The 12,247-nt window shown below is 48.1% G+C and overlaps 1 protein-coding gene across 1 annotated transcript in view; it reads left to right on the top strand.

Moving 5' to 3' along the window:
• Positions 1-502: 502 nt before the first annotated feature.
• The window catches only part of ZBTB10 (zinc finger and BTB domain containing 10), a 36,950-nt gene continuing 25,205 nt past the window's right edge, over positions 503-12,247 (top strand). Inside the window, exons 1-2 of the mRNA XM_066625546.1 lie at positions 503-1,342; positions 9,621-10,506. Of these exons, the coding sequence (XP_066481643.1) occupies positions 503-1,342; positions 9,621-10,506 (1,726 nt within the window). The remainder of the gene's footprint in view (positions 1,343-9,620; positions 10,507-12,247) is intronic.

Raw genomic sequence — 12,247 nt, 5'->3', positions numbered from 1 at the left:
GAGTGGACGGGGGGAGGGTCGCGGTCCTGCCGAGCGGCGCCGGCCCAGCGGACGCGCAGGCCGCGGGAGCGCGCGCCGGAACCTGACACCCGCCAGCTGTTCGAGCTGCTCCCCCTCCCCTCGCGCGCCCGCTCTCCCCTCGCGCCCCTCCCCGCGGCCGCCGCCCCGGTGCATTGTGGGCGCAGTCCGTTGTTCATTTGCCATTCGACCTGGGCCGGGGCCTGTCGGGGCGGAAGGGCTGCTGCTGGCGGCTGAGACGGCCGTTGTCGGGAGCGCTCGAGGCGGCGGCACACGCCGCCCGGGGAGTGGGGGCGGGAGCCGCTTCCTCGGCTGCCGGGCTGGCTGCGTGACTGGCCCCGGGTGAGCTCCTCGAGTTCGGCTCGTGGCCGTCGCAGCGGCCCGTGGGGGGACAGTTGGGCGCGAGCGGGAGGGGCGCGCGTGCCCGCGCGAGGGAGGGAGGGAGGGGGGCGGGTGGGGGCGCGCGCTCGCCGGCTCGCCCGCCATGTTCGCGGAGATGAACCGCAGGACCTTGGCGTTCCGGGGGGGCGGCCTGGCCAGCGCGGCAGCGGGGGGCGGCCCGACGGCGAACGGCGGCGCGGGCGAGGCCTGGGCCCGCCAGGAAGCGGAGCCGCTGAACGGCCAAGGGGTGGAGGAGGAAGTGGAGCTGGAGACTGTGGAGCTGGAGGCGGCCGAGCTGGAGGCCCCGGACGCCTCCGCCGCCGGGAAGGAGCTGCTGCTCTCGCCCGCCAGCCCCGCCGAGCCCGCCGCCGCCCCGCCAGGGCCCGTGTTCGCCGAGAGGAACCGCCGGACGCTGGCCTTCCGCGGCGGGGGCCCGCCCGCCCCGAACAATGGCTGCGAGGCGGCGGGGGAGGCCTGGCCGCGGCGGCCGCTGAACGGGCGGGGGGGCGCGGAGGAGCTGGAGCTGGAGGGCCTGGCGCAGGACGGGGGGTCGCTGAGCGACAGCAGCGAGGACGAGGAGGACGGCGAGGACGGCAGCTGCAGCAGCGGCAGGCGCTCCGGGGGGGACGAGGCGGAGGTCAGCAGCGCGGGAGCGGGTGAGGGCGAAGGCGAGGGCGCGCAGCCCTTCCCGCTGGCGGCGCGGCCCCAGTCCCTGCTGCAGAAGCTGCACGTCGCCTTCCAGAGCGCCTGGCTGCAGGAGTTCCCATGGCTGCGGCACTGCGCGCAGACCGGGCTCATGTCCTGCGCCTGGTGCTCCGCCTCCGCGGACGGCGCCGGTCACGACGAGCTGCATAAGGGCACCCGCAACTACAAGCGAGCGCTGCTGCTCCGGCACCACCTCTCCACCGAGCACCGCCTCAACGAGCCTGTCACGGCCGAGCAGGTCAGTCGCTGGGGGGGGGGGCGAGAGGGGCGTTGGCCGAGGCAGGGAGCAGGCGGGGACGCTCCCCCCGCGGAGAGCCTCTGGGCGGCCTGCCCACGTGTGCAGCGCTTTAAATGGGTTCTCCCCAGCCTGCTTTGGAGGGCACGCGACGCTCCTGGCTGCCTTCTGGCTCCGGTAAGCAGATTACTGCCTTCTGCCTGCAGGCTGACCAGGAGCCTTCCCGGTCCTGCGTGTCCAGAGCTGTAACGTCACCTTGCCTTCTGCTGCCTCCTTTCCTGGTCTGTTCTCCAGTATGTGAGGTGGAGAGTGGAGGCAAATCTACAGGCGGCGGCGGCGGCAGCAGCAGCAGCCGCCTTTGCAGCTACTTCTCTGTAGCAGTGCAAGGTGAAACCTGCCCTGGCCGCAGACTCCTCAACTCTGGATCTGGAGAGTCTGCAAATGACACATTTTGCCTGGGAAACAGGAGAATGGACATGGGAATGATAAGCAGATAGTTCACACAGGTCATTTGAGATGTTGGGGCAGCCAGTCCTTGAAAGGTCTCATTCTTCCCTTTCCTCAGTGGCAGCAGTTGAAGTAACTTCAGCATTTCAAACAATTTTCATTGTCTTTTACTGGGTTAGTTTTTATGGAATGTTGATGAGAAGCAAATGAACTGATTTTCTGGAAGGTTTTGCACGTGTTGTGCAGCGCTGCAAACTTAATTTCACAATTTTGTGCAGTGTTGTATCTGAAGCATACATTGTGGCTGTGATGCCATGTGGGGTTTTCTGATTCTAAAGAAGGATTTGTTAAATATTATAAGAAGTAGCTCCTCTAATGTTAAAATACTGAAACTAGTTATACATGTTACTTTTCTGTAGCTCAGAATCTGGATGTAGATAATTAACTCTTTGCATGACATTTTCTGTTCCCCACTGACTTAATAGCAGTTTGGTAAAGCTTGTTCCATTCTGAGGAACTTAATGCAGCATTTTCAGCTTCACAGTGAACCTTTGAGGTATGTTAGCTGAAAGATAAACCAATCTAGCAAGGGAGATACAAGCACAGCTAATACAGATAAGCTTTGAGGTGCAGATGCACATCTGAACTCCACTGAACTCGATGTGCACCCGCAGCCATGTAGGTTATGACATCTACAGGCAAGCTACGTTCAGCATAGAAGATTAGAGCTGATCTATGGCCCATGGCTTCATTTAAGGTCATTGAAGGACCTCTACTGATCTATGGATTTGAAGTTGGGTTTCCATATGGACGGTATGTTGATGTGTAGTACAGGTCTGCTCCATAGGTGCAAGCAGTACTACAGACCAGCTAAATGTGCTCCTGTTAACTGAACTAAGATACAGTTTTTAAAGTGTTGGTTCTCTTGTATTTAAAAGGGTGAGAGCAACCATCCCCATTCACTCAGCATAGTGACTCTTCCAGTGACTATTTGATGTCTTCTGTGACTTTTAGTCCCTCAGGACAGAAAACCACTGGAAAAAAATGCCTTGTAAGCGCAACGTGTTCTAAAATCAATATATAAATAAGCTTCATTGCTCCTCCCCCACCTTGATGTGATTTTTACCTCTGATACATTGTGTTGGGGAACTCTGCATGAGTCTTCCATAGACAGGACAACAGGTTCTCTTAATCACTTTTGCAGATATTTGTGGATTTCTGCCTTCCCCCTCTGAGTGTGGTAAGCCAGCTAGTGCCCTGCTTCCTCACCATATGTTGAGCACTTGAGTTGCTGCTACTCCATCATATTCCTGTCATTTCCAGTCTGAGCTGGTTGGAATTGGGAGGGGTGTGTGCACACATGTGCTTTAGAGTGGGCAGTAGCTTGCTCACTTAGCACAAGGGGCTTGTTCTTATGTTGTCTACCTTTGTGAGGTGAGGCTGATGCCCTTTGCCAGTTTTCTGGTGCTGCCTCTTGATTTTTATTTCACAAGAGACTTGCTGTGAATAGTCACTCCCTGACTGTTACATGGCTTGAGTCTCTTTGGTTTATGTTTTATATGTCCTTTGGTATGGACTTTAAAAAAACAAACACTTCTCAATTCAATAGAGATTGTGTTAAATGTAAACTTAAGAATGAATTGAAGTTTTGCCTGTCCAAACTGTAGCAAGTTTAATATTTGAGTATTGTAGATTAATAGCAGTGTATTTTGCAAAGTGTGTCCCCAGGCATTAACATGTTAGTTAGGTAGTTCTAATTTCCTATCACCTAATGCAGGGGTGCTCACACTTTTTTGGCTCGAGAGCTACTTTGAAACCCAGCAAGGCCCGGAGATCTACCAGAGTTTTTTTTTACAATGTTCGCGCCATCATAACATATAACATTTATGTGTACAATGTATGTTGGTGTACCTTGAGCCCCACTGAGTATAACAGGACTTACTCCTGACTAGACATGCCTAGGATTAGGCTGTGAGGCTGCAATCCTAGCCACACTTACCTGGGAGTAAGCCCCATTGAGTACAATGGGCCTTACTCGCGGCGTTTCCTCCCAGAGGCACCTGAAGGGGGGGGTCGGCACTCCGCGATCTACTCATTTTGCCTCGCGATCTACCGGTAGATCGTGATCCACCTATTGAGCACCCCTGATCTAATGTTTCATAACTACTGCATTTCAGCTTTGAAGTAACTGCACAGGAGAGAGGTGGAGGGAATGTTGATTTCAGGTGACTTTGCAAAATGTATCATGAAAAATTGTTTCATGATTTGCTTTTGAATGTCTTCTGTAAACTTCCTTTAGGGTGCTACTTCCCAGATGCCTGTTGTAAACCTTGTTCTTGCTACTGTGTAAGCCTGTAAAATTATTTACATTGGTTTTAAAGGTTTTCTTGTAGACTACCCACCTAGTTAGCCTAACAAATGTATTTTTCTTGGAGATAAACATGTTAAGTGTTGTTAACTTTAGATATTGCTTGTACCATACTAAGTAAGGTACTGCTGTTGTATACCCTCTTTAGTAATACTAATTTATGCTCTTTGACCTGAACTTTGGGTGTAACATTTTAAATAGGCTCAGGAAGTTGGTCTCACTTTTCAGTTTAAGCTTCCTAAAATAGATGGTGTTGGTCACCTATATCATGAACTTGGGTCTGGAGATCATTTTGGAGATTATGTTAAGCTGATTAAAATCCTTCCATATGAACATTTTCTTATTTTGCTGCCTTTTTTTGAGTGGGTGGGTATGCACTGATCTACATCTTTGCTGTAGTCCTGCCCATTTTCTCGTCCTCAAAGATTATCCTATTATTAATAATAATAATAACAACAACAATAATAACAATAACAGTATTTATATACCGCTTTTCAACTAAAAGTTCACAAAGTGGTTTAAAGAGAAAAATCAAATAACTATCCTAGCTAATACTATGCATAGTCTGGTTCAGCAGGTCTTGTTATAAGGTCCATATAATGTACCCTTCTGCCCTTGATTGCTATTCTGCTTGGCCTAATGCCTCTAGGCCTGCCCATTTTCTCGTCCTCAAAGATTATCCTAGCCAGGATCTCTTTATGGATGATTTTCCTGGCACTAGTATCTCTGCTTGGCTGGGCTACCTGGGCTTTACTGATCTTGTTGGCCATCTCTGCCCCTGATGCCCAATACAGCCCACCCCTTGCCTCTTCAGCACTCCAGCATTACCGGAGTGATCCGCCAATCAGTGGAATGCAACTCACTAGCATCAATCCTATTGGCTTTCTCTTCTGTCTATCCAATTTTTCCTGCCTTTTTCTCCATTTTCTAACCAAATCAAACCAAGCAGAGTAGCCATGGCCACCCTGAGTGTGCCCATTGCAGCATTAGAAATTTGGGGGCATGCTATTCAAGGTGTAGCAAAGAAATCAAGTAAACTGTAAACTACTACAGTACCTTCTTTTGTTATTATTTAAATATTTTTCAAAAATTTATGGTGACTTTGTGTGCCACTCAGAGAGTGTGCATTTGCCACTCGTGCTACAGGTTGGCAGGTTTAAAGTATCTGAATAATTTCTGTGTAAGACTGAGGTGGAGACAGAGCTAAAAATTGAACTCTTGTGAGAAATTGTCTGAAAACAATTTGGAACAGAAGTGATATGTAATGAATTTCACTATGGTGATTGGAGTGGAGAGGAAGAGTTTGGAAAGTGATAAGAATATTTGCAGCTAATGCGGGAGGCATGTGAATGGGAAGTGAGGATTAGCCAAAGAGGAGTGCTGAGAATGTAGCGAGACTCCATCTGTTACATGCAGAAGATGTTGTCTTGCCCAAATTCTCTCTATCCTGCCGACTACACCAATTTGTCCCGTCCAAATATTCCAACTCCCTTCTAATGCCCACTTTTTGGCTAACTAACACCCTTCTTTTCCAAGAACTGTGGTGTGCAAAGAAATGAACAGAACTCCTTATCAGTTGAGCAATTAACAAGAATTTATTGCTACTGACACTCCCTGCAAGTCCTCTTGTCCAGAGGCTTTCCCTCCCCAAAACTCCACATAACTCAGTGGGTAAAGGTCTGAAGTCCAAGTCCAATCCAATCTCCAAAGCACAGTCCAGTCTTCTGAAGCAGAGTCCCTCTTCTTCAGCAGTGTCCTCTCCAGCAGAGTGTCTCCTCCAGCAGGGTCCTGGCAGTCCCCTTCTCCCGTAGGTCTGGGTCAGATAGCTTTGTCTGGTCAGGATCCCTCTGGGTCAGGGTAGCCTTGCTCCTTCTAAAGCTGCCTTTTATTCCTGTATGTTCCATTATCCAAATGCAGCTCAGCTGTGAGCTACCTTGTTAAGTCCAAATTAGGCTCAGGTGAGTCCATGTCCATTCAAAGTCCCATCAAGGTCAATGAAGCTCAGGTCCATCCAGGTCTCCATTGGCCTTGATTGATTACAGCTGTGGAGCCAGCCCTGCCCTTCCCAGAGTTGTCAAACAGCTGTCAAAACATGGAATCACTGTCAACACCACATCATCCAGGAGGTCTGGTCTAGAGGGTAGAGCCTCCGGCTGCCTGAAGATAACATCCACAAGGTCGCCAGTTCGAGGCCACCGGCACCGTGCGACCTTGAAGCAGCTGGCAAGCTGAAGCCGAGCGATTCCATCTGCTCTGAGCGTGGGAGAAGGAGGCCAGAATGTGAAACCAGATGAGAGTGAAACACCTGGACTGTTGTGGTTCTTGAAAGATAGAACCTTCTTTCAATTGTAAAAATCCCTATGGGGATTTAATCAGCCTGCCTATGTAAACTGCCTTGAATAAAGTCTTGAATAAAGACCAAAAAAGGCGGTATATAAATACCTGTTTATTATTATTATTATTATTATTATTATTATTATTATTATTATTATCCACCTGATGATCTTCTGATCTTCCATTACAGACGTAGAGAGAGAGAGCACGTGTTCAGATAGTTAATGTTGAGGCAGCATAAGGAGTTCTCTCACTTTCTGTTTTGGAACTCAGAAAAGGCAAGAAGAGGCAGACATAGATATGGGCTATAAGCTAGAAAGAACGACAACAAAAGCAACCTAGCAACAGGATTGTAAAACAACTACTTTCTCCTTTCCTGTTTATGATGTATGGGGAGAGGGTAGTAGGTCATGGTGGTTCCCAAAACTTTTCTGACTCACAGGTCCCTAGAACTGAGCAGGGGTACTAAAAAAGGACAGTGCACTTTAAGAGACAAGCACTTTTTACAAGCTCAGAGGCATCCTCTTATAGGTATATGTATATTTGATTGGGAATGACACCATGGGAGAACTGTATACAAACATTTTCAGCTGGCTGCTCTCTTGACCTACTGGCTCTCTTGATCTACTGGGTGACTAACTGTGGCTTCCCATTAGGGCTACGATTCTTTACATTGTATAGGATGGCAAGTGTTTTTTGCAAGGATTCTGCTGTTCTCCTAGCTTAGGGGTCGGCAACCTGCGGCTCTAGAGCCGCATGCAGCTCTTTCAGCTGTGGCTCCTCCAGGTGAAAGTGGCAAAGGGGGTAACAGGAGGCACCTGTGTTGGGAGGGCAGGCTGCTTCCCTCCGTCCCCTGAGCGCACTACAGCCCTCCTCCCTTCACCCCCACCTGCTCCACATTGGTTTCCCTTTTCAATTTTGCCTGCTCTGCAAGCTTAAGCTCCCTGTTTTTCCCTTCCCCAACTCTCTAGCAGGACACCCTCCTCCTCAGCCATTGTGAGCCCTTGCAGGTCCCCACTCAGTGCAAGGAGAGGCTTTTCCTCCACAGCAGAGGAGACATCCTGTGGGTCTACTCAGTAGTAAGCCCCATTACAGTGGATGTAGCTTACTCCCAGGAAAGGGTCCCTGGGATGGCAGCCTTGGAGCCTGCTCAAGGCCAAGTGCAAGGACGGGTGAGTGGGAGCCTGCGCAGGTGTGCTCGAGAGCAAGCCCTAATGTAGTCCCTGGGCTACTCCCAGGAAGGTGTGGAGGACTGTAGCCTCAGCCCCCTCCTGTGCAGGTCTACTCACAAGTAAGCTGTAGTCAGTGGGGCTTCCTCCCAGGAAGGTGTGGAGGGCTGCAGCCTCAGCCTCCTCCTATGCAGGTCTACTCACAAGTAGTCAGTGAGACTTCCTCCCAGGAAAGTGTGGAGAGGACTGCAACCTGAGAGCTCCAACCTGAGAGCTCCAACTTGTCTGCTCAGAAGTCCCATTGTAGTCAATGGAGCTTACTCCCAGGATAATATGGAGAGGGTTGCAGCCTGAGGGAGGGCAGGCAGGCAGGGCAGAAGCTGGCCTGTGGCTCCCCCCCAGCTATGGCTTCTTCTCCTCCCCACCTCTGGAGTCTGTGTCCTTTTTTCCTTCCAGCAGGGTGCCTCTGGAAGGTGGGGGGGAGTTCTTTAGTATCCATGTAAGCTAAGCAGAAGTCATAACCGACATATGTATTGGAATCCTGGAAGATCTGGTGAGGAGGTAGATGTGGTGTCAGCAGTGGCCCCTTTAAGGGTAAGGCCTGGGCATCCAGCAGAGTGTGCTGCACAGCTGCAGCCACTTGAAGGCAATAGGGATATAAGGAGCACCTGAGGCAGGAAGGGGGGGTTGTAGAAGGAGTGCAGGTTGGAGAGGAGACTGACTTGCCTTATTGAGTTTGACTTGGATACTCTGACTGATTTGACTGACTTACTTTGGAATCTGACCTTGGACTGTGATTTGGCTTATTGACTTTGGACTCTGCCCTGGATACTCTGACTTTGTGACTAATGGACTGCTGGAGACACTGGAGTTTGCTGTGTGGCTGCTGTGCCCAAGACCTGCTGAGGACCAAGGGTCTGCTGTAGTGGCAGGAGGCTGCTGGCAGGAGAGAGGACCTCTGTAGGTTGAACAGGCGAGCTACCCTGGAGGTGGGGTCCAGCAGGAGTGCAGGGCAGAACCAGGGTCATTTGTTGGGGGAAAGAAGGGGAGCTAATTTGCTTAAAGTGGGCATAATTCTCCAGGCAGAGAATGGCCTTGGAATCAGGCAAAACACCATAGAGGACCAGGCGTCTGAAAACACAGGACAAGAATGTATGACAAAACTAACTAAAAGCTACAAGAGGGGGCTACATTATAAAAATGGGACCTATAAGAGCATAAAGGTGAAAAAACACTATATATGCAATGTTATCTTCATTTTAGATGTCAAAAGGGTTTTGTGGCTCCTGAGGTTTTTTTTTCCTCTGGAAAGCGGGTCCAAATGGCTCTTTGAGTGTTTAAGGTTGCCGACCCCTGTCCTAGCTGGTTTCTGCAGCTCCTTGGTGAGCCACAGCTCATACTTTGGGATCATTGTTCTATCTAACACAATTTAAAATCACAAGGTGGTACCTTCAACATAGTGTATCTACTTAGCAGTGAATCTGGTTGGTCAAAACTTTGTGGTAGTTAAAATATGAACAGGTGGAACCTTGTTATCAGCGGGGGTTCCCTTGTGTATATCGAAATTTGCAGATATTGGAGTCCACATTTGAAGGACTTAAAAAGTAAAAAAATATGCCAAGATAGCATTCCCTACCTTTATGCAGCCAAACTGTGCCATTCCTCAGGCTGTAGAGCTATTTTGAGTACTTGAAGACCCCTTTCGGGTCACATAGAGGTTCTTTGCTCCTCCTGGGTTTGCCCCAGAATGCATGAGTAGCCTTGGGGTGTGTGGGGGGGACTACGACTGTTGCCTCAAAGTGAGGTATGGTGCATTGGCCTTGGGTTAAACAATGCAATAAAATACTTCAGGCTTTTTCATGGGGATATTGGAAATAAAAATTTCAAGTGAATAGAAGGAATTAAAACCAAACAAGTCAGTTCCTAAATGCTGATATCTTAATTGTTCTCTGTCTAATTATAGGAATCGGAAATACCATCAGAATTGGCTAATGAGAGAGATTGTGATTACAACATTAGGCCAAATGAGAACTCTTACTGCTATCAACTATTGCAAGAATTAAATGAACAGAGAAAGAAGGGCATTCTTTGTGATGTCAATATTGTGGTGAGTGGAAGGGTCTTCAGAGCTCACAAAAACATCCTGGTTGCAGGCAGCCGTTTCTTCAAGACTCTCTATTGCTTTACAAACAAAGAAAGCCGTAACCAAACCACTGTTACCTACTTAGATGTTGTTGCTGTTCAGGGCTTCTCTGTCATCTTGGACTTCCTATATTCTGGTAACCTTGTGCTTACAAGCCAGAATGCTATTGAAGTTATGTCAGTGGCCAGCTACCTTCAGATGACAGAGGTTGTCCAATCCTGTCGCAATTTTATCAAAGATGCCTTAAATATAAGCATAAAATCAGAAGCTCCAGAAGCTGTAGTTGTGGATTACAATAGAAGATCTGTCAGCAGGGATGGATTGTCTTCAAGGGATCAGAAAGTTGCTAGTTTTTGGGCAACACGAAATCTTACTAACTTGGCAAGCAGTATAAAATCTGAAAATGATGGCTACTGCATTGATGAGAGTCAATCTGAAAACTACCAAATTAGTGATTGGGTCCAGGACAGTTCACCGGAAATGGCTGAAAATGAGTCTCAAGGTGAGGGAAAGGTCTTTGTATGGAATGATATGAGCTCACAAGGACAATCTCTTCAAGAACCTGGAAAAGCAAGAAGGAAAAACCAAACGGCAAAAAGATTTGTTTACAATATACCACCTAATAATGAAGAAACGTTAGAAGAAACTACTCAAACAGCGGTCCAATACCCAGAAGAAGACTTACAGTTCATCAAAGAAGAACCAGGTAGATACTTAATGTGCTAACAATATTTGTATCTGTTTTAGTTAATGATCTGCCATGAAACTGAGTTCAATCAGTTTTCCTTGTGAGCGGTTCAAATCCACGTGCTACTATTGCTCATAGTAGTTTTATGGGTACAGTCAAACTAGTACTAAACTTGGTCCTGTATCTTGTATTGAAGTCATGAATTTTGTCACTAAGTTTGAGATACTAACTATTCTTAAACGACAGTTTGCTTTTCATTGTCTGATTATTGAACTGTTGTTAAGACTAGGTATAGGTAACTGGTTTTAATATGCGACTTAAAATTAAATTGCTGAGGGAGATAGACATTCTTGCTTTACCAAGTACAGGCGCCCCTCCCTTCATATCATGATTCTGGTTATCTACAGTTTCCCCTCCCCCCCGCATACTCTTTCTTAACTCTTTTCTGAAGCAGTCCAGGTTGGCAACCCATTCTATTGGCTTCTGCAGACTCCAGAATGGGCTGCAGCAGTGTCTGGAAGCTACTTCTGGGTTGTGAACAAAACTTTCAATTTGACCCAAAGTCACTGGTCACCTCAGTAAGCCATTCTGAGGCCCACAGAGGCCAGTAGAATGGGTCGCCAGCCTGAAACGACCCTGAAGATACCTCCGGAAGCTTCCAAGAAGAGACTGAAGTGCTCAGCAAAACAGTAAGTTTGGACTCAGCTTTATTCACCGTTTCCAGTATCCACAAGGTTTGGGGCTGGGTGGAAAAACATTCCTTGTGGATACCTGTACTGCAAATCTTATATAAGGAACAGAGAAAATGATTCATATTAATATACATTACAATTATCAAGATTATTGGAAGTATAGGTCCAGCCTATTTATACACAGATTTTTAATATACAGATTTGACTCAACACGAATGGCCACTGCAAATTAGAAGGAATGTGCTGATCCCTGAAGAAGGGGAAAAATGCATCCCTTTAAAATCAATTTTAAAAACTGAACATTCCTTTAACAATAGCCTCCTTAAGGAGAGAGAGAGAGGGCAGCTGGCTGACAATCCATCAATCCTTCTCTCTCCAGGGGACCCCTTCCTTCCCCCTGTACAGTGAAAGAAAGATGATCACTTTGCATTGGTGAAGGGAGGGGCTGAGTGAAGCACCTTTGTAAGTGCTTGGAGGAGGACTGATTGATGAATTTTCTTCTTAATGACTCTTCACAAAGGTCAGCACAGCTGTTTTTCAATCACTGGAGCAAAGAAACTTTGTTTTTTAAATAGATTTGCTATAGTGCGTTTTTTGCCATCCATGTGCGTGCTTGCAATGGAACCCATGCAAATAATGAAGCTCAACCTGTAATAGTTTTTCCATGGTCTTTCACTATGCAGGCAGGTCGCAGGTAATATTCTTTTGATTGACAGATAAAAGTACTATAGACTTTCTATAATTTGGGACCAGATAATCTGGTAGTGCCAGATTATAGGATATGCCTTACTATCAGGAGGTAATGCAGTGCTGAAAAGGTGGAAAGGAGACTGCTGTGCAACTGTGGGGCTGGGAGGATCCTTGGTGGCAATTGCAAGGTGTCTCCTTCTGCCCCTCCAGCAGGGCCAGGTTTGTAAAGTCATGCAACCTTCTGCACAGTTTTCCTGTTTCCTTTTCCTTCCTTCCAGCCTCAGATAAAGCGCTTGGCTGCTCTTGTCAAATGATGCATTGGTCCCAGTGGAAGCAGTGAAAAGCCTTGGGGCAATCTAGAGGAAGCTGTACCTCCC

Source organism: Tiliqua scincoides, chromosome 4 (assembly GCF_035046505.1).
Source record: "Tiliqua scincoides isolate rTilSci1 chromosome 4, rTilSci1.hap2, whole genome shotgun sequence".
Classification (NCBI taxonomy): Eukaryota; Metazoa; Chordata; class Lepidosauria; order Squamata; family Scincidae; genus Tiliqua; species Tiliqua scincoides.
This window is presented reverse-complemented; position numbering and strand designations above follow the sequence as displayed.